Raw genomic sequence first — 25,718 nt, forward strand, 5'->3', positions numbered from 1 at the left:
GCATTTTTTTGAGATTCATAAAACTGTTTTCAAGATTAAAGTATCTTATTTAGAGGTTTTGTGGGAAGCATGAGATGTCCTTGCTTGTGAAGAATTGGACACTGGAGATCAGAACGGTGGGCCCAGGTGGCCAGCAGATCACACACCGTGGTGATGAGATCACCCAGGTGAGAAATTGTCGGCCTTGGATTTCCAGCTCGTCATTAGTCATCGACGCTCACTGCCTTCCAGAAGCCTGGAGCCACAGTTCCAAATGCTTATCTGGGACTTGAATAGAATCATCCATAACACACTGGGACGAGGTTTCTTTTAAATGTCAGGATGCTATGAAATGATTCAAGCCCGTTCTTGAGACTTCAGGTTGGGAGCTGGGCTGTCACCAGCCCCTTTCTGGTTTGTACATGAATCACAGAGTTTTGAACCCGAAATATCCTAGAGATTCACCTTCTTCAAGTGTCTCATGTCACAGATGTGGAGACTGAGGGCAGAGGAGGTCACAGGCTTTGGGGGGGGTCTGTGGGAATCGGTGCCGGACTGGGGGCCGGAACGTGTGTATCCTGACCTTCGGCCTAGGACGTGGACCCCAAATGGTTTCTTGATCCTGGGGTCACGTTTGTAAAACAATGGTGGGTGTGTTTTGTTCTGTAGTTTGGGGGAGAGGGTGAGTCTTGTTCTGATTTATTAGATGGACTATTGGATAATTTCTTCATAGCATTATTTGATACAATTAAACAATTTTTTAATGTTTATTTTTTGAGAGAGACAGAGAGACAGAGCGTGAATGGGAGAGGTGCAGAGAGAGAGGGAGACACAGGATCCAAAGCAGGCTTCAGGCTCTGAACTGTCAGCACAGAGCCTGATGCAGGACTCGAACTCGGGAACGGTGAGGTCATGACCTGAGCCAAAGTCAGATGCTTAACCGACTGAGCCACCCGGGCGGCCCTGATACAAATTTTTATTGAGGGCCCACCATGTGGCTGGGATGCAATTATTAGAGGAAAATGTTGTCTAATGTCTTTAGAGAGAGTGTTTTCCGGTATCCTCAAACTTGACTGATTTTAACTCTCATCAGCGTTCCCTGATTACAAAATATAGTCCTGAATCCCTGTCTTCCCCTCCCCGTGATTCAGTAGGCCTGGAGCGGGACCCGGGTATCTTTACTTTTGAATAGTTTCCCTGGCGATTCTGAAGGCCTGCCAGATTAGGGTTCCATCAGCACCTTTACTATCTTTATTTAGAATATCGGACAAGGTGAGTGATGATTTCCCAAGGTGACACACACTTTGTGGGTGAGGACGCTGAGTCTCACACAGATTAAGTGGGTTTTCCCAAGCCACCGAGTGGTTAGGAATAAAGGGGTTTAACGCTGCTGCAGTCCCAAAGCCTCTGCTGGTGCTTGTGGGGATAGTTTGCCAACCCAGGGAGCCGGGAAAAGGAAGGTTTTAAGCCTCCATCCTGTTTTTTGGTGAATTTACCCTGAGTTTTAAAGGTTGAATCAGGCTCAGTGGGATGCAATAATGCAACGAATGCTTGGAACATGCACTACGTGCTAGGTGTGAAAGATCTGGAATTGCACTATTCATTTCAATGTTGAAAGGAACACAAATGTCAGGATTTTGATACGGATCCCCGCTTTGTGTCCAAGCCCTGGGCAACCACAGAGAAACAAGGTATCTTGTCGTGTCCAGTCGGAGGTTTTAGATTAATAAGGCAGGCAGTGTTGCTAGGTTTCACTCTAGCTATGGGAAGTTAATTGTTAGTATTCTATTCAGCGTTCTTACTATTACTAGGCACCTTCACGGGTTAATTGTATCCTTCAAGGTGGGCATTATCCCAGTTTTTTCTTTGAAATTTTTAAAATGTTTATTTAATTTTAAGAAAGAGAGAGAGAGAGAGAGCGTGGGCAGGGCAGGGGCAGAGAGAGAGGGAGACACAGAATCCCAAGCGGGCTCCAGGCTCTGAGCTGTCAGCGCAGAGCCCTATGTGGGGCTTGAACTCACAGACCGACCGCAAGATCATGACCTGAGCTGAAGTCAGACGCTTAGCCCACCGAGCCACCCAGGAGGCCCTATCCCAGTTTTATGCATGAGGAAACTGAGGCTGAAATAGTTAGGCAATTGACCAAGGTTACAGAGGTGGAGAGTGATTCAGCCAACATCGGGATCCAGGCACCCAAAGCCCCATGCAGACGGGAAGACCAGTCTGTTTGCTCCCTGCCAAGCTGTATATACTGGGAACATGTGTGGCTCACTAACACTGTTTTTATTGAAGGCAGGCACCACATGCTGCATTCGGCTCTCTATTCCCTCCTAGTAGAGGAGGTCAGAGTTCCGCACACACTGTAAATAAACAATGTTTTCTGAGTAGAGGAATAAAGCAGGGGGCGTGCCTCCGCGCAAAGAAACCTGTAGCTTTTAGTTGTTTGCACATGAAGCTGTATCAAAAGAAGGATAAGCTGCTCAGAAAATAGGATGGATTCAATAACAAAAAAAAATTGTAATGGTTGAAATTAGTTTTTCCCCTGGGTATTCCCGGGGGGGGGGGGGGGGGGGGAGAAAATCTGATTGATATTGTGGAGGATACTACGTGCAACCCCCACCCCCCCAACCATCTTCTTTTGTAATATTATCAATAGTTCTTGCTTTTGCCGCCTTTTCAAAATCTGGAAGAAACAACAAGGGGGTGAATTCCTTAAATTTCAGGAGCATGTAGATCCGTTGTAACAATAAAGCTTTTTTTCAAAATTAACTAAATTGACATAGTTTCGTTTATAGGATTGACTTTGATATCGCGCATTATTGAGTGAACGCTATAAACTCTGGAAAGCTGAATTGTGGTAACCATAGTAACGAAGCGGGGGGGGGCGAATTTCTCTCCTCGCATTCTGGGAAGCGCGTCAGAACGTTCTGAGGAAGTTGGCCTGTTGGTCACACCGTAGGTCGCGATGCATGCTGGGGCTTGGCAACATGGCGTCCTCCTTGATGTGCTGATGAGAGGAGTTTCACTGTAGCTTCAAACCAGAGGGCAGAACTCTCCAAACCCAATAAGCCCACACTCCCTGTCTTCTTCGCGCCTCCGCGTCGCCCTCTCCTCAGGACTCGTTCTCAGGCAGGAGAGAGGCACGGGGCCGAAGGCCGGGGCCGTCCAGGCCGCGCGGATCCGGGGCCGAGGAGCCGGCTGCGGGCGAGCACGATGGGCCGGTCCCTGGCTCTGGTTGCAGCAGCTCCGGCGAGTGCGGGACCCGCAGGGCTGAGAGTGGCTGCGGGAAACCCCACGAGCTCTGAACCTCTTCCCCCCTCGGCCGGAGACCTCCGCCCGGTCGGCGACCGGCACCGAGAGCGGGCGGCCCTTCCTGTCCTCGGATCGGCCGAGGCGTTGGAGGCCGAGAGCAGGGTCATCGTGAGGCCTGAAGTCTCCCACGCCTCTGACAGCCCCGCTCGCAGCCCCTCCTGGGACGTGCAGCCCCCGAAGCAGCCCGTGGCGTGGGACCTGGGGGCGTGCGTGTGTGTGCGCGCCGAGCTCCTTGGTCCGCCCGGTCTCCCCCCCGCCGCCCGGCTCTTCCTACCCCCTCCGCCTTCCCGCGCAGAGTTAGAGAGAAGGGTGTCAGACTTTTGCCCGAGTAGGGGTCTCCGCACACTTCCCGTTCGTTTCTTTTTCCACTCGCCCCCCTTCCCTGTTTCTTATTTCTTATATGTACCGCTCCGGTACACGCTAGTTTTTAAGGCTGGAGGTTCTCGAGCGCTTGCTGCCAAGGACTCCCCCACCCCCTCCCCCCCCGATGGAGTCCGAGATGCTGCAGTCCCCTCTTCTGGGACTCGGGGAGGAAGATGAGGCCGACCTCACAGACTGGAACCTGCCCTTGGCTTTTATGAAAAAGAGGCACTGTGAGAAAATCGAAGGCTCCAAATCCTTAGCTCAGAGCTGGAGGATGAAGGATCGGGTAAGTGGATTTTTCCACCGCGCCCCCTTGGGGCCCTGGTAGATTCTTCCACAGAAAGTTCAGAGCCACTCGAGTGTCCTCGGGGGAAGCAGCGGTCATTTTTCCCCAGCCACACGTTGCAAGTCAACTCTAAAGAGCACAAGCCATTTCAGACTCCAGCGTTGGGTCGGAAATGGAAAAAGTCTGTTGGTAGTAGTTATTCACCGGCCAGTGTTAATTTAACTCAAACTGAGTTCGAAATCGGACAGTAAAAGGTAACCGTGTTGGAAAGTGCAGCACTGTGAGTGCTTACACACTCTTTGGTATACTCAAGTGCTGTTATTAACAGGACGGAAAGATGCCTTGGGAGAGAGACTACTTGTACCCACGTGGGGAGCCTACTTCTGTGGTTAGTTTGTTTTTTTTTTTTTTTTTTCCCCCTAATTGTCCAAGCCAGGTTAAATGCTATGCTGGGAAACAAGATTACTGGCAAATGTTTAGCTAGTAACAAATTCATGCAGGGTTGTTTTAAAGTTACAATGAACTTCATCATACCGCCTTGTAAACAGCTGGACAGACTTTCCCTCCATATATGTGGTGTCACGTTGCTGTAGCTTGGAGACAGAATTTCTCCCACGGTGGAGTTAGAGGGTGATGGGTTGGAACTTGGGTCCAGGTTTGAGGGGGTCTCCATGGTGTTGGAGTGTGAACAGTGACTTACAAATGGCCAGTAGGAAAGAAAACAGCCAATCTTGGTGAACCTGCCCGTAACTAACCGCTGTCTACTTCCTGGTCTCCGGAGCAAGCGGGTGGAACCTTCCCATCTACGCACAGTTAAAATTTGTCTTTTGTGATTTGTTTTCTCCTTCAAGATTGCCTTTTTAAAATTTAAGCATTGCAGTGGTAAAAGAGAGGTAGTTGTTATAGTACGGTGTGATTGCTCTGGGCTTACATATATTTTCATGTATGATGTTGAACTATGTAAGATCACCATTATGGCATTTGTGCTTGGTCGTCCCTAGTAACCAGTCCTTTGGTGATTGATTTGGGTTAGGACAATTCATTTCATCCAAAAGCAGCTTAAGGAGTAAAAGAAACGGTCTTTGGAAGAGATTGTACAAAGTCTGTCTTAGGGACTTCTTTGGTACTAATTATATAGTTCACATTTTTTTTTGTGGTGTTATGCATACATGAAAAGGAACTTGTTTTAAAGTAACTGTCTAATAATTTTTTTTTCCCCATTCTATCTGGAAGACTTTTATTTTTTATTTTTTTCCTTGTGAAATGTGGTTCCCTCTGCTACCCTAAACCCGTGCTCAAACTGTTCAAGCTGATGAATGGATATATTTTGACCTTTTGCTTAAAAACATTAATTTGTGAATGGTAACATTTTCTGATAAGCTTGTCATAGGTTATTAAGAGAAAGAAAAGTTCTGAGTCTGAGTAATTACTGAGATTACTCCTTAGAAAAGAGCCAGGGAGAAAGGTTTGCCGTTGTCTGACCTTTTTGCAAGGTGTTTAATGAAGAAGAAAATCAGCAGATAACATTTTCAGTTCAGCGTGTGGGAGCTTGGCGTCCTAACTGCCCTTGTAGTCTCTTCCTCTGACTCAGCCCCAACGAGGACCTCTCAGCACCCCTGCCAGGACAGAGTTGCAAATCCAAATGATGCTAAGAACTAGAAGGAAGCATGAGTGAAGGAAACGGGCCAGGTGTAAGAAGAATGGCACAGGGCCGGAGATAACGGCAGCCGACCATGGGACTCGTGTCTGATTTTCTGGAAGGTGGGCTCTGGAGAGCAAGGCCACAGCAGCTGAAGGGGCAGCTGGGCCTCAGCCAGATCTCTCTTCCTTTCTCTCTCTCTCTGTCTTTTTTCTTTGAGAATCCAGAAGACTTTTTTTTTTTTTTTTTTTAACGTGAAGGCTTCCAATTTAAAAATGTTGGCGCTCTTTCAGATGTTACGAGACATGAAGGAGTCCAACCGATGCTGCGGGCCGAACAAACCTGGTTTGTGGGGCTGGTTCTGGCCAGCGTGTTCCCTGGGTGTGACTTGTGCTCCGTGACTGCCACGCCAGGCAGCTGCTCTGATTGATTCTAGGAATCTTGAGCACACAGGCGTCCAGGCCAGGCTGTCTGTAAGGCGACATGTGTGGGCCTGCTTGTCCCGGAGCAGGCCCTACCGCGTCCCCTTGGCCTGGTGGGCCGGGAAGCGCCCTGAACGCAGACTTGGCCTTTGTTGCTCCCTGTGACCGAGACGCAATTCCATGTACTTTTATTTGTGTATGTATTTCTGGTTCCCTCTTGGTGTCCCATTTAGTGAAGCTGTTAAGGATCCCAAAGTTGACATCTTTGCTAAGTTTGACTGACAGCTGTAAAAAGTCTTCTGCCACTCAACGGTTGGCATCCCGACAGAGCCACAGCCTTGCCCACTCTCAGTTGGGATTCCCACATTTTTGGGGGGGGATCCGCGCTGCCTTTCAAATGCCACTATTATTGCATTTTAGTTACTAAGTTACTGTTTAATACTGTTATTATCAAATTAGTTTGTTGTTTGGTTAATTCTGTTGCTTTTAGTGAATTGATACGTATATGCATCAATGCAATTTTGGCTTATCATTTTCAAATAATTAGACTTACGTAAATGATTCGCGGTTCAAAATTCGCGGACCTATGGCTGATGCCGATGTGTACGTATGTTCCCGTTTGTGTTTTACCGTGATGCTTTATGGCGATCAGAGTTCATTTGTCCCCTGGAAAGGGAGCGAGTGGGGACAGTTGGTCTCAGTTAGATCTTTGCCTTGCACCTGTGGGACGGAATCAGAAACCTGAAGGAAAACCACTGCCACACACACGGTGCCTACAAGTGTGCCGGAGGAGTAGGTAGAGAACGATGAATGCCTGCTTTGCCTCAACCCCCACTCGGGTGTTCAAGCTGTAAATCCAGAATGTGCCCTTCATTCTTTCCTCTCCTTCTCCTCATGGCCCTGTCCAGCTCATGAGTAGAGCCTGTCGACTTGGCCTCCAAAGTGCATCTTACATGGGATCGCCTCATTTTGTCTCTGCCCGTCGCGAGCCTGGCCCAGCCAGCTACCGTGTTTCACCTGGAAGGCTGTGCTTGCATCCTGACTGGTCTCCCCCGCAGGCGTTCTGACCCGGAGGGACTGCTCCTGGCTTCCCGAGTGCTTGGAGCTCAGTGCAGATTCCTCACCCCGGTTCACTTTGTGGTCTGGCCCTGCCTTTTCTGCTTCCTCGATGGAAAGGCCTGGGGACACCCCCGCCTCTGCTCTTGGTAACTGGCTCCCCATATCCTCCACAGTCAGCCGCTGAGAGGCCTTCCCCCATCACCTCCTCGAAAGCAGCTCCCCAGCCACTCATGGTCGCTCTCTGTTTCTCTGGTATTTTCCACTACATCCCCACCCCCAGAACGGAAATTTTGTCGTAAGACCGAGACCTCATCGATGCTAGCACACGGGATGGTGCTTGGTACATGGTGGACATGTACTGAGGACAAAGTGACTGGAGGGGGGACGGGCTTCTGCACAGGGCGTGTTCTTTACATTGGCTGGGGATTATTATCTCCGTGTGGTGGTTGAGGAAACTGAGGCTTGAGTTAAATAAACAGCTTGCCAAGGGGCCTGAGTTACGGGGCTCGCGATGAGGGAAGTTGAACTTGAGAAACAAAGCCTAGTTGAAACAAAGAGAGTGGTATCACAGTGACTGAAAATTCACATTGTGAGGCCCCCGCGTCTAGAACCAAATGTGTAGGGAAGACGGCCGGGGCGGTGGCGGGGATGTAAAAGCAGAGAACTGTGCCAAGGGAGCGGCTCAGCTGTTCCCGCGGTGGGCGGTGGGCTCCGGGCTCCCCCTCCCCTATTTGGATAATCATACAAGTGCAGCGTGCGACTCTGGATCTCAGGGTCGTGAGTTTGGGCCCCACAGTGGGTGCGGAGATGACCTAATGATAGCAGTGCAAGGTGGTAGTGGCCTTTCCTGGTCTCTGCGCTGGGATCTGAGCAGATGGTGCAGAAGCGGCGAGGGGAGTGGCGAGGGCGTGAGTCACGCCCAGCCGGTGCTGGGCTGCTGTTTCCCTGCACTGTGCCATCACGGCGAACAGTTCCACCCCACTTGACGATGCCCCTGGTGACACCGTAACAAGTATGGGCTGTGTCAGATCTCGCCTCCTTGGCGCCCGCCGTCCCCTACCGCGTGGCGGGTGGCCCTGGGAAGAGCCCTGCGGGGGCCCCCTGGCTGGGCCACCTGCTGCTCGCGGGGCGCCCGCGCTGGACCCGAAAGGAGGCTAACGGCGACTCTGGGTGCTCAGGCTGGCGTCTCCGGCAGACGTTTCCTCCAGAACAAACGATGAGCTGTCACTTCAAGGAAGAAGACTGACAGGATGCGTGGCCGGGATAAAATCTGAGCTTTCAGGTGAAAATGAAGAGTTTTGGAAAACCTGTGTCTGCCCCTGAGAGCTGCCCAGCTTCCCACTCTTCCGACGAGATGATGGTAGAGTGGACAGGATTTTTTGGATACGAAACGTGGAGTGCAATGTGCCTTCATCTGGAACGTCTGCATAATTCAGTGAGCCTGTGTTTCCAGAGGGCCAATCCGCACTCTTACGAATCCTCCGTGGGCAAGAGATCCACTCAAAGGGAGGCCGGTGCGCTTTAATATAGTAAGGGGTTGTGCTTCCGATAGATCGGGTAGCCCGTTTAGTGCTCTGTGCCTGTAGGTTGCTTCTAACCTTTAAGCAACTACAATTTGCCGAGTTTCGATGTGATGTCAGAGAAGCACGTTCTCAGTTACTTGGACGTGCTGATGTTCTTGCCCTTTTCACCTGCGAATCCTTGTGGGGCCAGAGTTTCTCCATCCGCTTCAACCAAAGCGACATGTCACAGCAGGTTGGAAGACAGTGTGGAGTCCAGTGGGCTTCTGATAAGGCAGACCTTAGAGAGATTTGCAATGGTTTTTTGAAAATGTCTTTGTCGTAGAAATATTTATTGAAATATATAACGAATTTATAATTTTAAATCCGTTAATAAATACATGCCTTTAAACATTTTTTTAAAAAGGATAGAGGACTGTTTACATTAATTAATTTATTTTAGGGAGAGAGAGAGAGAGCACGTGCGCACGTGTGAGCAGGGGAGAGGGGCAGAGGGAGAGAGAGAATCTTAAGTAGGCTCCACGGTCAGTGTGCAGCCTTAAGTGAGGCTCAATCCCATGACCCTGGGATCATGACCTGAGCCAAAATCAAGAGTCAGACGCTCAACTGACTGAGCCACCCAGGTGCGCCTGGAAATACATTCTTCTTCTTCTTCTTTTTTTTTTTTTAAATTTTGACCTCTAAGATGGAAAATATGGGAAAAAGCTCTTTGAGGGGCACCTGGGTGGCTCAGTCGGTTGAGCATCTGACTCTTGATTTTGGCTCAGGTCATGGTCTCATGTTCGTGGGCTCAAGCCCCGCATCCGCTCTGCACTGACAGTGCAGAACCTGCTTGGGATTCTGTCTCCCTCTCTCCGCCCCTCCCCTGCTCCAGCGTTCTCTCTTCTCTCTTTCTCTCTCAATAAATAAATAAACATGTAAAAAAAAGTTTGTTTGTTTTTTTTTTTTTTTAAAAAGGAGCTCTTTGGGAGTCTTCAGTAATCTTCGAGTGTAAAGGTGTTCTATCCTCAAAAGTTTGAGACTCGTTAGTGTAGTTAAAAAGAAAGTGGGTGTCAGACTTAAATTAGGAAGCAGGGCTTGAGGATATCAGGTGGTTGGCCAAAAATATCAAGCAGAGAGGACCAGAAATTTAAGAGCAGACCTAAAAGGGACCTGTTAACGCCCTTTCCGTTCTGGAGCTTGTGTTTGCGAAGAGCTCTGTGGGGTTGTGAAGGCAGTTGCCCTGTATGGAAGCACGTAGCCACTGTCAGGGCCTCCCGTTGACCCAGACTTCTGGCGTGCGCCCTGGAGGGGTTCGCTGTGCTGCCCACCCAGCCGTGTCCTGTCCTGTGAGTGGAGGAACATCGACCCAAGTGTGGCAGGGGCAGGCAGCCAGAGACCTTCACCGTAGTTCAGCAAGGGTTTCTTGCTCACAGTGTGCCGTGCTCTCCGGGACCCTAGCGTCCAGTAGGACAGACAGACGCATCAACACCAAACTGCGATACCCCATCATGTGTGTTTTACAGGGGAGAATGGCACGATTATGGGGAAAACTTTGCCTTTACGTTAAATAGGTAAATCGTTTGCATTGAACTGCATTTATGACACGTACAAATCAGTTACATGGACCCAGCGTGAAACTCTCAGCAACTAACGACTGTTGATGTGGTTGGTGGTGGGGAGCTGTGTGTGGATTTAAGTGGGGCAAAGTCATGCAGAGATTTGTGTTTGGAGAGATCTTGTTGACCGGGGGTGGAGTGGAGGGTTTGGAGGCATGGGGCTAGAGTTGCGGGGATCCGAGTGAGACACCATGTCCAAAGCCAGGCCAGCCCAGCTGCAGGGTGACCGTCCAGGGGGCCGGGGTCCACAGGTGGTCAGACCTTGGGGGCTGAAACAGCGTGGCGGCCAGCACGGGCACCCTCGCTCTGCGCTTCAAGCGTGTGAACTGGCCCGTGGCATTGTCATGGGAGGCTCAGGAGCCACAAAGGACCATCCACATAGATTTTTTTTTTTTTTTAAACTGCTTTAAAAATGTGCCGTGTTCCATTTTGAACACGTGCTGGGGAAGTAGTCCTGAAATGGATAGAACATTTCTCCTCATTATCACCTTGTAGAATTCTAAAGCTCGAGTTTTAACAAGATGCATGTGGATTATATATAGACGGTGTCTCCAGGTTCCTGATCTTTCCTGCCTTTATTGAGAAGACATTAAAAGAGTGCTTGGGGCATCTACCATTGTTGTTTCGTAGAGCTGAAGTTGACACCTTTTCTTTTCTTCTTGTAAGTTTAGTTAAGTATATAGAAAATGTTATCCCAGGAGATGTTGGGCGTGATAATTAACGCTTTCATCATGTTCTTGAGCTTGAACTTGTCAGACAGGTGCAGCTCTGGGGGGGGGGGGTGCGCCCTGGTGGCTGGAGGAGAGGTGACCACTGAGAACAAGTGATAATTTGAACCCCCAAGTCAGTTTGCTTTCAGAGGTGGCTTTTGTTCTTGACTAGTAGTATTTTTTCCCCCAAGTTTATTTATTTATTTTCAGAGAGAGAGAGAGAGAGGGAATCCCAAGCAGGCTTGTACTGTCAGTACAGAGCCCGATGCGGGTTGGATCTCACAACCCTGAGATCGTGACCTGAGATGAAATCAAAAGTCAGATGCTCAACTGACTGAGCCTCCCAGGCGCCCCTGACTGGTGCTATTTTCTGTTTTCTTAGTTTAGATACAATTTCAAACTACAGAAAAATTGTAAGACTAGTTCAGCCAACTCCCCTGTACCTTTACCCGGGTTCATTACCTGTTTACGTCTTCCCTCGCCTGCTTTATCATTCTCTCTGTGTTTGTATATGTTTGATACGTGACTGTTATTAATCCATAGCTCGCATGGAATGTGCCGCTTGTCCCGGCAGCACCGCTTTGTTGGCGATTTTTGCCCCTCCCGCCCCCGCTCGGGAATCCCTCATTGCCCTTAACGGTGTCGTCCGCGTGACCTCCTTAAAAATAAAAGGAGCTTCTCGGCCTTGGAATGTCTTCACCTTGACATTTTTTTATTGTGGTGAAATCAGCTAACGTGTTTACCACTTGAGCGGCTCTTAAGCGCGCACGCAGCTCGGCGGCTCAGGCGCGTTCACGTTGCTGCGCGGCCCCTCCGTCCGTGCGCGTCCACAACTGCATCGTCTTCCTGAGAAGCTCTGTGCCTGCCAGCCCCCCCCCCCCCCGTCTCCTCCTCGGGCCCCCCCCCCCCCCCCCGCGTCTACTGTCTGCGAATTTGTTGGCCTTGATGCTTTGCGCTGGTGCCGGGCAGTTGCCGTGTACGGCGCCCTCGGCGCGGATTCGGCCCGGGGCGTCTCGGGCGGGAGCCCGGTGGAAGTGACTCCGGTCGGAAAGCACGTGGTCCTGCTTGCTTCCAGTAGTGTTGTCTTCGGTCGTGGGATCCGCTCCCGTCCTCCTTTGTGTTCCTGCTCATAGGGCCTCTGCAGGTCGTGGCCACTTTGACGTGCGAGGTTCTGAACGCTTCTGTACTTTGCCGCACAGTCAGATGCTGCCGCTCTTCTCGGATTTCCCAGCCTTCACCCTGGAGTCAGCCATTCCTCCGTGACGCCGGCTCCTTGTGGAGGACGGGCTTTGGAAGCAAGACCTGGGCACTAGGTTTGCTCCTTGCTGCTGCTGTTGTGTCGTCGGTGGGCCCCTCAGCAGTGCAGGTGGGGGGACACGTGGGGTTTCAGTCTGTGCTTATCGGTTTCTGTGCACAGAGGGGTCTCCAGTGCTGGTCACTACCTCCGGGCACGCTCTCCTCTGTCCCCTTTGCAGCCCCCCCGTCACTTGCTTCTTGGTGGCGAGGATTTGGCTCCACTGCCCTCGCAGAGTCACTTGCCCCGGACCAGGATGCAGAGAAGGGGGGGGGGGGGTGTCTGAATTACTAACCCACAGCACTTGGGGACGCAGACCTACTAAGAGGTTAATACTGACTTACATTGTTGTTTGAGGCACACTCTGCATGCAGTGAGATGCCCAAATCCTAACTGGGAGAATATGCTGTCAGAAGCGGGTTTCAGGGGCGCCCGGGTGGCTTAGTCGGTTAAGTGTCCGACTTTGGCTCAGGCCACGATCTCGCGGTCTGAGTTCAAGCACCCACATCGGGCTCTGTGCCGACAGCTTGGAGCCTGGAGCCTGATCCCACGTCTCCCTCTCTCTCTGCCCTCCCCCACTCACACTCTGTCTCTCTCTCAGAAATAAACAAACATTAAAAAAAATTAAAAGTGAGTTTCAAGTGGGGAGCCTGGGTGGCTCAGTTTGTTGAACGTCTGACTCTTGATTTCGGCTCAGGTCATGGTCCCAGAGTCATGGGATCACCCCTGCGTTGGGTTCTGCACTGAGCGTGGAACCTGCTTGAGATTCATTCTCTCTCTCTCTCTCCCCCCCTCTTCCCCTCTGCTCCTCTTCCCCGCTCATGCTCTCTCTTTTTTTTTTTTTCTCTTTCTCTCTCTAATAAATTTTGAAAAGTGAGTTTCAGGGTTTCTCAATGGTTTGTGTGGAAATAGTGGTTCTCATGAACATTCAGTACCACTTAGGTTCATGGCACAGAGCCTGGGATCGGGTGTAAGCAGCGTAGGACACTGGTGTGGCCCTGGAGGGATTCGCATCTGATGTGAGGAAAATGGCATTCTTCTACAGAGTAAAAGCACAATGTGGTAATTATGTATCTGCACTCGAGTAACAAGGCAGTGATTTCGGGAATTCTACCTGCCTGCAATGTCTGCATGCCTGAGGCGCTCGGCTGAGCTCCGTGCTGGGTGCGGTAGGGCAAGTGAGAGGGTGCGAGGGTGCGTAGGTCAGGTGCTGGGGTGGGGGTGGGGAAAAGGGCAGTGAAGTCACAACCAACTGATTTATAGAATTCAGTAATTGAGCCGATGCTTGTCTAGCGCCTTTCTGTGCCAGGCACTGTGCTAATAAGTATTGGTGATTCATTGGTGAACAACTCCCGCTTTTTAGGCGTTTACCAGCTTTTTGGGGAAGATGGGTTGACTCAGCCCAGGAGGCAGGGCACTGGGGTGGTGGCAGCTGCGTACGGAGTGCGGGAGGGACTCCTGGAAGACTGCGTCAGGACTGGAAGGGAGCAGAAATTAGCTGGGGGGAAGGGAGAGGTTGGGTGGGGCAGGAGGGGGGCTGCGGGGAGGGTGGCTGGCCAAAGCACGGAGGTGTGCAAACACTGGGAGGGAGAGCACGGCCTCTGGGGAGCTGCCTTTCTCCCCAGAGGGAGAGGGAGGCCGGGTGTCCCCGAGAGGGTTTCCCCCCTTCCTAAGACAGCTGTCGGCCACCCGTACCCCACCTGCCGAATTTCTCTCTGCCACCCGGACACCAGGTTGCGCGTTTGTTTGTCAGCCCCGCTCGGAAGGGCTCTGTTCTGTCCACTGCTGCGTCCCCAGCTTCTCACCGGGTGACATTCGGTAGTAGGTGCTCAGTAGACGGTGGTCAGGTAAACGGGGCGGGGACCGTGCTGGAGGAGTAGGGAGAGTCCATGAGGATGGACAGGCAGACAGGGCGAGTCCCGGCAAGCTTCGCAGGGCCCTGGGAATTTGGGTTTTGTCTTAAGGGTGATTAAGAAACGTCTGAAAGCAGGGTAGTGGCATAATCAGGAGTTTGGCAAGATCGCACTGGCCGCAGAGAGAGGAAGAGAGCGAATGGGGGGAAACGTGTGTGGTGTGTGTGTGTGGGTGTGTGTGAGAGGACCTGCGTGAGGGAGGGGGCGTGGGCCGGGCGCACTGAGGAGGGGGGAGCTGGGCCAGTGCGGGGGAGGTGCGGGTGGCCGAGCGCCCCCTGGGACAGAGGACAGTGGGCCTCGGTCACCGGCAGAAGGACTCGGGGGCCCTGCTGGATGCAGCAGAGGGAGGGGTGAGCTACCGTGGGCACCTGGGAGGGGAAAGAGCATGTGTCTGACTCTGGAGACTGGAGAAAGTTTTCTTTAAAGAGCGTTTCAGTGGGGGGGGCGCCTGGGTGGCGCAGTCGGTTAAGCGTCCGACTTCAGCCAGGTCACGATCTCGCGGTCCGTGTGTTCGAGCCCCGCGTCAGGCTCCGGGCTGATGGCTCAGAGCCTGGAGCCTGTTTCCGATTCTGTGTCTCCCTCTCTGTCTGCCCCTCCCCCGTTCATGCTCTGTCTCTCTCTGTCCCAAAAATAAATAAAAAACGTTGAAAAAAAATTTAAAAAAAAAGAGCGTTTCAGTGGGAAATGTTACAGGTGTTGCTTAAAATGGTCCCCAGGCCCCCGTCCCCTCGGCGTCTGTCTTCGCTCATCCCTGCTGCACCCTTGTCCTCGCGCCTGTGGGCGCTGCTGATGGGCCGGCGCTGGTGTTCTCTTGGATGGCAGCTGCTCTTATCCTTAAAGGTTGATCGGACCATCAGTTTAAAGGTACGCGTGGGGCGCCTGGGTGGCGCAGTCGGTTAAGCGTCCGACTTCAGCCAGGTCACGATCTCGCGGCCCGTGAGTTCGAGCCCCGCGTCAGGCTCCGGGCTGATGGCTCGGAGCCTGGAGCCTGTTTCCGATTCTGTGTCTCCCTCTCTCTCTGCCCCTCCCCTGTTCATGCTCTGTCTCTCTCTGTCCCCAAAATAAATAAATGTTGAAAAAAAAAATTAAAAAAAAAAAATAAAGGTACGCGAACATGCAAGCACCGTCACGTGTAAATGAGGCATTTCCTTTTCCTGCGCTGCCTCTGAGCCCTGGCTCCGGTCCAGGTTGAGTTTCCGTAGAGGCGGCAGCATTGTGGAGACACCAGGTGCCTTGTGTTTCTTTCCTGTACCGATGTCCTGCATACGCCGGCGTGTGTCCTTCCTCGTCCTTCCTCTTCACCGTGCACCGGCGGTGCCCTGGGCCGGGCCGGGCCGCGGCTGGCCTGGCCTGGCAGTGGCAGAGCCCGGGTCACACCTGCCGTGCGGCTCAGGACCCTCTCCGGAGAGCCACCGCTCGGTCCCTCACTTCACCCACGCAGCGCTTCTCCTGAGAAAGCGTCGTTACCTGGTCAGCAGGCAGGACGGTTTGCCCAGAAGAGTTTCGCCTTTTAAATAAAACTCTATGCTGGGAGCGGTCTTCGTACTTGAAAAATATCTTACCATTTTTATTGACGAAACTGAGTTCCTCGGAAACTTGTTTTCCTCCAGATTACACAAATAACACATGTCGTTGTAAAATATTTAGAAAATAGGGAAAAATGGAACGAGAATAAAAATTATATAAAATCCCACTATGGCACTGTTAATATTTTGGTGTATTTCCTACTTCTCTGTCTTCCCTCTTACTCCCTCCCTGCAGCCAAGATTTTACTGTGTGTCATTAAAGGGTTATTTTGAATTACGTATTTCAAAAAAAGTTCATTTATTTATTTGAGAGAGAGAGAGAGAGAGAGAAAGTACAAGCAGGGGAGGGGCAGAGAGAGAGAGGGAGACACAGAATCTGAAGCGGGTTCCAGGCTCCAAGCTGTCAGCACAGAGCCCGACATGGGGCTTGAACCCACGAACCAGGAGCTCATGATCTGAGCCGAAGTCAGATGTGCACCGACAGCATCACCCAGGCACTCCTGGAATTACCCGTATTTGATACCCTTGTCCTTGTAGGATCTGAAGCATAATAATAAAATGGATACTCGGGAAACCCCCACAACACCCAAGAACTACATCAGCATTAACACTGTCCCAGCCCCCAGCTTTAATGTCTTTTCTGCTTCTGGGAAAACAATAGGCCCTAGGACGGCTCGACTTACAAGTTTTCGACTTTGCGAGGGTGTGAAAGCCACACGTGTTCAGTAGAAACCCTCCTCGGGATTTGGAACTCGGATCTCCTCCCGGGCTGGTGACAGACACGTGGTCCGGTCCTCGGTCGTGATGGTGGGCAGGGAGCCCGGCCGCCGGTGAGCCGGCGATCACCGGGGTCGGCAGCCGGTTCGGTGACAGCCATCCTGTCCCCACAGAGCCACTGTTTGTCACCTTCCGCGCGGCATTCAGCAAGTCACACGTATCATAAGATAGGCTTTGTGCAGGATGCTTTCGCCCAGCTGTAGGCTAACGTGAGCGTCCTGAGCGCGTCGAGGCTGGGCTGAGCTGTGGCGGTAGGTCAGGTGCGTTGCGTCCGTTTTCGACTTACGCTGTTTTCAACTTATGACAAATCTGTGGGCATGTACCCCCTTTGTAAGTTGAGGAAGATGTTTACTGCTCTGTTCTGGGTCGTACTCCCTGTAGGCCGGGTGACCATGTTGAGGCCCCTTTGATTACTGAACAGCCTTGTGAGCAGGTACTGTTTTACCCATTTACAGCTGAGGAGACTGAGGCAAGAGAGATCAGATAATTCGCCGGAGGTCACGTAGCCAGTGAGCAGTGGAGCCCGGATCTGGCCTCAGCCTGTCGCCTTCTCCTGCCCCTCAGGGGACGTGGGCATCGGCGGCCGGAGCTGGCAGAGACTGCGCCGTGCTGGCCGCTCTGGAGCCCGGGGCCCCGCCGCTCGTCCACTGCTCACTCACTGTTTGCTGGCCACCGAGGAAGCACCTCTGCCCTGCCGGTTCCTTGGTGGGAATGAAGAGGGAGTGTGGCCCAGTCCCGAACTCTGGGAGCACCGTGAAATCGGTGCGTGGGCAGACCAGCCTAGCGGGTCAGACCGATGATGCTGAGATGTCTAACTAGTGGCCCCAGACTGTGTTATCGCTCGGTGGAAAGCAGGGGTGTGACCGGCGGCTGGAGGTGGGTTTGGAAAGGAGTCTGCTTGAGGAAATGTCCCGGAGGGGGTGGGGCCCGATGTGGGGACTGGGAGGGGTTGGCTGGCCGGAAGGTGGAGGGAGGGCCCCTCCAGGGAGGAGTGTGGGTGGCGTCCTGTGTCCCCGTGAAAGGAAGGTCCTTTGAGAGCACAGTGGGGGGTAGTGTGGGTGGCTGTGGCAGGGCCACCGCATTAGCCACGCTTTGCGTGTCTGGTAGAAGGCTTGGCCCTGTCTCCCAGTTAGGGAGGGGTGGGGACCAGCTCCCAGGCCGGGTGACGCAGAAGAATGGAGCTGGGGGCGACACACACCTGGCTGCTTCCCGCGAGTCAGGAGGAAGCCAGAGTGGCGGGTGGGGTGCGTAGGGGGATCTTAGCCTGGGAGCCGAGGGGCAGGGTGGAGTGGGGAAGGGAAGCCGGCGGAGCGCCTGGAGTGTCAGAGGCACCGGAGCCAGGTCTTTAAAGGCCTGAATGTAGGGTAGGGAGAGGACGTTCGGGGGGCGCCTGGGGGGGCTCAGTCGGCTGAGCTTCCAACTCCTGATTCCAGCTCAGGTCATGATCCCGGGGTCGTGGGATCGAGCCCTGTGTCAGGCTTTGCACTGAGCTTGGAGCCTGCTTAAGATTCTGTCTCTGCCCCTCTCCCCGCCCCCCCCCATCAAGTGCACTCGTCCCCCCCCCCCCCCGACCCCCGCCTCTCTCTCAAAACGAGAAAGGACATTTATTTGGAAAGCAACAATCTTGAAGGTTTTTGAGTCGGGGTGGGTTGTGAAGTAGGGAGTAGTAACGGTCTGAGGAGGAGAGGATCACAGGCTTGGTGAGTAATTTGGAGAAAGGAAAACTGTGGTGGTTTCTTATCCTTTTCTTTTTTCTGAAGGGACTCTTTTTAGGGTTGTTCGAGATTTATAGAAAAATTGAGAAGACAGAATTCCCGTATACTTTGTACCCACTTTCCCCTCTTCCTAATATCTTATAGTAAGGGTGGTGCCTTTGTCACAACTAAAGCCCACACTTCATTCAGATTTCCCGTTTTTAGCTGTCCTCCTTCGTCAGCCCCAGGGCTCACCCAGGACACCAGGCCACATTTAGTTGTGACGCGTGGTCTCTCAGCCTGGTTTCAGAGGAGCCCTGGGCAGGGGTGTGGTAGACCGACCGGTCCTCTGTTGGGGTGCATCTGATGGTTTTCACTTGATAAGATAGGGGTTATAGGGTTTGGGGAGGAAGAACTTGGAGGGAAAGTGCCCTTCTTGTCACGTCCTATCATATCCAGGATCGCTGCTCTCAACATGACTGGTTACTGTGGATGTGCCCTTGATCACGATCACGGGGTCGTGTTTGTTGGTTGTCTCTACTTGTCTCGCTCCCCCCCCGTCCCCCCGCCTTATTTATATGTGGCTAAAAATATTTCCTGCTGTAACTATCTCTGTGTTAAGCTAAACATGTATTTATGGTGATGTTTTCAAGTCTAATCTGTTTTTTTATATGTTATTTATTTATTTTAGGTTTATATTTATTTATTTTGAGAGAGAGGAAGAGAGAGAGAGGGAGAGAGAATCCCAAACAGGCTGTGCACCACCAGCACAGAGCCCAATGCGGGGCTCGAACTCACGAACCGTGAAAACCGTGAGATCATGACCTGGGTGGAAATCAAGATTTGGATGCTTAACCAGCTGAGCCACCCAGGTGCCCCTGATCTGTTTTGCTTGTTAAGTTTTTGTTGTGTTTAAATCTGGAACCAAGAGATTAGTAACATAAAGTGAACTGAGAGAAAGGCGTGCTTCTGGAGGAAAGCTAACGTACTAGGTTTTAGACAGGTTGAGTTTGAGGTGCCCTTAAACTTGAAGGCATGAGTCAAGTTTGGAGAAAGAGTTTTGGAAACTGACTCCATAGGGGTGATGGTGGATGGAAGTTCTTGAAGGGCGAAGAGCGAGGTCAGTCAGAGTGGAGAAGGGAATTGCGCGGCTTAACAGAGGCGGAGGGAGAGAGGCTTGTTTGGGAAGCGATTGACCCATAATGTTTCGCAAGTGCTTGCTTGGCATCTGCCGGCGCATAGCCCCTTGCAGTGAAACCTCGTCCCCTTGTTAACCCTGGCCCCTCCTGAAGCGACAGCCCTTGGTGGACCCCACGGCCCGGCCCCTTCCTGGCTGCAGCTGGGCGGGCCAGGGCTGGGCCCATCTCGTTCTCCTGTAACAGTTTGAACTAGGAAACGCCTGTGGGAACAGAATTAGGTCTGGGCTACAGGAGGTCACGGTGTGCCGTCAGTTATGGGTAAACACGGTTTGCGAGGACAGGATAGGGTGTGGGGACGGGAGGCAGGAGGCGCAGCGAGGGCTGGGTCACGGCTGTGGTGCAGGACCATGCCTGCGTCCTCTTGCCGTCGGGCCCGGCACCGTTCTGGCCCTTTCTGAGCTCAGGGCCTTTTGCTTTCTTCTGGGTCCTGTGCTAGGTACCCGTGCAAAATATAGTTGCTTAGGCTCACAGAAGTGACACTCAGGTTTTCAGGTTTATTTTTAGCAAACTTCACTAAAGCCCAAAGCAAAAGTTCACATCCTAAGCGCTCCGTGCATTGTCACCAAGTGAGCAGACATGTGACCAGCACCCGGCTCGAGAAACAGAAGGCGGCCAGGACCAGTCCTGCCGAGGCCCTGTCAGGCTCCCTCCTGCTGGGAAGCCACCCTCCTGACACCTGCTCCCGGCCGCTGTGCTCATTCGCTCTCACTGAGCGTAGTGCTCTCGGCCATACGTTGACCGGACCGCAGCTTCCGGAGATCTGGGCAGTTCGGCAGGCTTGTTGTTGGCTCAGCAGCAGGGCCAGGGGTCCAAGCCCTGATCTGACACGACCCAGGGGTCCCGGCTTCCACCTTCTCCTTAGTCCATTCTTGGTGTGGCCTAGGGTGAGATTCCTTGTTGGTTTAAAGTCCCTTCTTACGGAGACTCCGAAAATCCCGACGGACCTTTTCTAAAAATGGAAGAGGCAGCCGTGTTTTTTATCTGGTGTCAGACTGACCTCGGCCCGAGCTGGTTCCTTCCCTGCTGTGCCCTTGGCCTCAGCCCTACTGTTCGCATCTGGAAGGGGAGCGTGGTTGGGACGATTGCCCAGGGCGACGTCTGTGAAGCCTGGGGACCGCTGACGCGTGGTCGCGTGCCCAGGTCCCCTGCCCAGGTTGTGGGCGCAGCGAGCGACAGCTCTTCTTAGGGAACCGGGCATCTACGCGTCTCCTCCGCACACGCCCGTGGCATAGCTCCTAACGAGCTCCGTCCCATTTTTGTGCGGTGGCTTAAATATCAACTATTTGGAGGGGAAAGAGTGGAAATTGCCCCCTGTCGAGACAGCACACTGTGCCTGCAGTTTTCATCGCTTGGTAAGGGGCAGGTGTTGTTGAGGTGACTGCCCCCGAGGGCCGCACTGGGCAGGCTGAGCTGCCTGCCTTCCTTTTTCCTGTAACCCTTCACAGCGATGCCGGCCCCTTTCCCTCCGAGGGTGTGGGCTCTCCTGGGATCCACGCTCCACCCAAGTGTGTTTATGTGAGGTTCTGGTAAATGTTGCAGATTTATCAAAAACTAGACTTACGACATGCTTCCCGTAAATCATTGTGAACATTACCGAGAATGAATGGATCCTTGCAAGCCATCGTGGCAAGCATTAGGTGTTCAATAATAGCTCTCGCAGGTTTTTTAGACATCAAATTCGTTTCATTCAGAACAAGTATTCTCATCAAAACAATTCTGGGCATCTACCAGATCAGGCTGGGAAGGAGAGATCATCACGGTCCCCTTCTTTCTAGTGACAGTGCTCTGGAGATGAAATGCTCTATTCCAACAGGACCTGGTCTGTGAGCCGCTATCCAGGGAAGTCTCCGAACGTGAGCTCGCTGCGGGCTCCTTCTTCCTGCTGCTGGTAGCATCCCTGACTCTTACTCTGTGTTCCTTTCCCGCAGTGGGCTCGCTAGCCTAGGGCTGTCCTGGGCCAAGCGGGAGGTCCTTCGGCTCTCCTGGGGCCCCGCCGGGAGAAGGGGTGCGGGGGCTGACGCATAACTCCAAGGCCCGGCGCTGACCACTGGACTTTGGAACTGTGCCCGAAGCCACATTTCCGTGACCTGGATTGGCTTCTTTGTTTGCCGGTGCTGGTCACCGGGCCCCTGCTTCTTCTGTTCAGCGACTCCCTGCCCTGACAATGGCTGGACCCGCTACTGAATCCCAGAGCTTGAGTTCCTTCCGTGAGTTCTGGTTTGCTTCATATTCTGCTGAGTTTCAGTTTTGGGTACCCGAAGACTCTTCCTGGTCTCGGATCCGCCTGGGTCCCGCAGGCCCAGTGCGTCCGGCAGTGACCCCTGGGCGGCGCCAGGCTCCGTGTGCTGTGTCGACTTCAGATGCCGTCCAGGACCCCAGGTGCCAAAGAGCATGCCTGCAGTGGGCTTGGAGATTGCCTGATTCCCTCTGCTCCTGCTCCCGCCCCCCACCCTGACCGCCATCCGTCCTCCTTGGCGGGGGCTTGGCCAGGAGGCCCTTTCTGCCCTCGCTTATTGTAAGCTCTCCCAGGACATGCTTGTTGACGATGCGTTTGCTGGTTATTAGCGTCTTATGTTACTACACGTAACTGTAGCAGAGGATCTCAACTTACGATGTTTTACTGCCTTATTACATTACTGATGGTTTTCACTTAACTAAACATATATTCACTTAAATAAATACATTTGAGAAGTAGTTGCCGGATTGTGCCTGACAATATCTTTTTTTTTTTTTTTTTCCAATGTTTATTTATTTTTGGGACAGAGAGAGACAGAGCATGAACGGGGGAGGGGCAGAGAGAGAGGGAGACACAGAATCGGAAACAGGCTCCAGGCTCCGAGCCATCCGCCCAGAGCCTGATGCGGGGCTCGAACTCACGGACCGCGAGATCGTGACCTGGCTGAAGTCGGACGCGTAACCGACTGCGCCACCCAGGCGCCCCTATCTTTTTTTCTTGAGAAGAATTTCATGCTCAGTAGATTAAGGTTCATCCTGTAGATTATTTTTATTCTTCGTTTGATGGCTTGAATGTAGAGACGTGTTCTGAAAGTAGCATGTTAATATTTTTACAAATGGCCTGATTTTAAGGAATCATCATCTTTATAGAGTTGTGAGCCTGTTTTAAATCCGGGAAGAATAAACCCAAGCAAATGTGGAAAACCGGCATTTTGAGATTATTCCAGTGTTCTGGAAGAATATCCATGGCAGCAGTCGCTCATTCATTCACTGAGTACTTCTGAATGGTTGCAAATGGCCTCGTGCCCGTCATCAGAGGATCGGTTACGTTATGGTGCGTTGGGCACTGGACTTGCACGCTTAGTAAAGACAGTGAGGTCATTCTACACGTGCTTTTGCGGGAAGGTTTCCAAGATATATTATTAAATTGAAAAAAAAAAAACAAAACTGAAGTGAAATCCCACAAGAAGGCATAGAACAAACTGTATGGCCACAGCCTTATCTGTGCTCTTAAAAAGCTATATGTACGCGTAACTTATCTGTGCTAATCTGTGCTTGTCATCCATGCTTATCTGTGTTAAACATTTCTGGGATGGTCCGCGCTTATGGGACGGATGGGAAGTGGGCATCGGTAGAGTTATCTTTATAAAACGTTTTATTTTCCTGTACTTAATTTTTAAAACCTTCCGCATGATTTTTTTTTTAATGTTAATTAAAGAAAAAAAAGATTACCTTAGGATACGTTTAAGGATAAACCCCTGTTGGCAGAGGTTTGGTGGTTGTTTTCAGGCAGTATTCTATCCTTGACTTCTCCTGTTGTACCTTCAGGTACTGACTGGCCCACGTCACCTGTGGTGTGAGACCCTCCCGGCGGTCCACCCTGTCCCTCCATCCTTGTGCTGTTGATGTCGTATGTTTAATTCTATGTGTTTTTAAAAAAAAATTTTTTTTTAACGTTTATTTATTTTTGAGACAGGGAGAGACAGCATGAACGGGGGAGGGGCAGAGAGAGACGGAGAATCCGAAGCAGGCTCCAGGGTGTCAGCACAGAGCCCGACGCGGGGCTCGAACTCACGGACCGCGAGACCATGACCTGAGCCGAAGTCGGACGCTTAACCGACTGAGCCACCCAGGCGCCCCTAATTCTATGTGTTATAAACCCCACACTACATTGCTGTTATTTCTTAAAATAGCCACTGACCTTTTAAAGACATTTAAAAAATAAGAAAAACCCTCTTTCCTGTCCACCCACATATTTCGCTTTCCAGTGTTCGTTACTTTGTGTGGCTCCGAGTTTGAATCTGGTATCGTCTCTCTTCGCGTCGCCCTGGTCTGCCGGCAGCGGGTTCCTCGGTTTCCCCAGCTTCTGTCTGTCCGGGAGTGTCTGTCTCGGTGTCATTTCCGCGGGCTGTTTTCCCTGTGTGTGCAGTCCTGCTTTGACTTTTTCCCTTCGGCACTTCAGGCTTCTCTCGTCCTCTTGGGAAGTGTGCTGTCGGCCTTGGCTTTGTCCCCTCTACGGGTCATGTGTCTTCTGTTCCCCTGGCTACCTAACAAGATTTTTCTGTCTCCTCGGGATTCAGCCGTTTCATTACGACGTACCTCGGTGCAGTTTTCTTTGTGAGGAGCCTGCTCGTGGTGGACGGAGATTCTTGGATCTCCGGATCATAGTTTTCCCCCAAGTTTTGGAAAATGTACTGCCACACTGTTTCGATTTTTCTTCCTATTCCTCCCCCTTCTGCGTTCAATCTGCTAGAGCTCCCGTTACAGCTGTTTGACGCGCTTGGTGTGGCTCCACGGAGGCTCCCTCCCCGCTTTGTTCCGGGTGGATCGTGTCTGTTGCCGTCTTCAGCTCCTCTCACTTCCTCTTCCGCAGCGGGTCATATGTTGTCACGCCCAGCCAGCGTCAGATACTGTATTTTCAGTCTCGAGAAATTCTACTTGGTTTTTTATGGTTTATATCTCTCTCCTTTATATTCACGTTTTCCTTTTTTTTTTTTTAATTTTTTTTTTCAACGTTTATTTATTTTTGGGACAGAGAGAGACAGAGCATGAACGGGGGAGGGGCAGAGAGAGAGGGAGACACAGAATCGGAAACAGGCTCCAGGCTCTGAGCCATCAGCCCAGAGCCTGACGCGGGGCTCGAACTCCCGGACCGCGAGATCGTGACCTGGCTGAAGTCGGACGCTTAACCGACTGCGCCACCCAGGCGCCCCTCACGTTTTCCTTTAAATCCTTGCACAAATTTGTAATACCCTCTGAACACTCTTATCTGTTATTTCCATCATCACTGTCGTTTCTGGGTCTGTTTCTATTAACTGCTTTTCTTCTGTTTGTGGTTTCCAGTGTCCTGCTTTTCCGCACATCTAGTAATTTTGGTTGAATGCTGGATGTGGTGAATGTTGCACTGGGGAGTGTCTGGTATTGTTGTCTTCATTTATTATTTTTTTTAACTTTTTTAACGTTTATTTTTGTGAGAGAGAGAGAAAAGAGAGTGAGCGCGAGCAGGCAGGGGAGGGGCAGAGAGAGAGGGAGACACAGAATCCGAAGCAGGCTCCAGGCTCCAAGCGGTCAGCACAGAGCCCGATGCGGGGCTTGAACTCAAACTGTGAGGTAGTGACCTGAGCCAAAGTCGGACGCCCAACTGCCTGAGCCACCCCGGCACCCCTGGTATTGTTGTCCTCATTTACACGGTGTTGGGTTTTGTTTGGTCAGGAAGTTAATGGACCTGGGATCAGCTTCATTTTTTCAAGCCTTCTTTTCTAGCTTTGTGAAAGCGGGTCTAGATCAGGGGCTGGCAAGCTGTGGCCCGTAGGCCTTCTCTGGCCGATGGCTTGGTTTTGTAAATAGAGCCCTTGGGAACACAGCCGCATCATTGACTGTGTTGTTTTCATGCTGCAGCGGCAGAGTTGAGTGGTCGAGACAGAGACCGCGTGGCCCGCGAGACTGAAATATTTGCTACTGGCTCTGCACGGGAAAAGTGGGATGGTTCTCAGTCTAGAGAAGCTTTGCTCTGGGTCTCGGTTAGTCCTGGGCCGAAGGTGTGGCCCTTCTGGGCTTTCTGCTGGATGTTCGGGGCGTTCAGTGAGGGCTCTTCATTCTGACTTGTTGGAGCGTGGACGCCCAGCCTCACCCGGTGGCTGTTCTTTGCGCGGCCTCCTGCCGTCTTGCTGGCTGCCCGCTCAGGCAGGTGCTTGGCCGAGAACGCGAGGGACCCCATGTAGATTTCTGGAGCTCCCCCTCTGTGCAGCTGTCCCCCCTTTGGTACTCTGGCCCATCTGGCCCAGCTGCCTCGGCCTCCACGCACTGTCCTCTCTGCCTCCTCAGCTCAGTGATCCTACCCTGCTCTGCTTGGAGCCCTGAATGCCCACACAGAAAGCTCGGTGATCTCGGGGCTCACCTCATTTGCTATCTCTCAGGACCACATTCTTGTGCTGCATGTTGTTTGATGTCCGAAAAAGTGTTTTATATGTGT

At 52.0% G+C, this 25,718-nt stretch overlaps 1 protein-coding gene across 1 annotated transcript in view; it reads left to right on the forward strand.

Moving 5' to 3' along the window:
• The first annotated feature begins 2,951 nt into the window (after positions 1–2,951).
• Positions 2,952–25,718, forward strand: part of RPTOR (regulatory associated protein of MTOR complex 1) — a 334,568-nt gene continuing 311,801 nt past the window's right edge. The window contains 1 exon segment of the mRNA XM_030297026.1: positions 2,952–3,940. Coding sequence (XP_030152886.1) covers positions 3,779–3,940 — 162 coding nt within the window. The 5' untranslated portion in view covers positions 2,952–3,778.

Source organism: Lynx canadensis, chromosome E1, assembly GCF_007474595.2.
Source record: "Lynx canadensis isolate LIC74 chromosome E1, mLynCan4.pri.v2, whole genome shotgun sequence".
Classification (NCBI taxonomy): Eukaryota; Metazoa; Chordata; class Mammalia; order Carnivora; family Felidae; genus Lynx; species Lynx canadensis.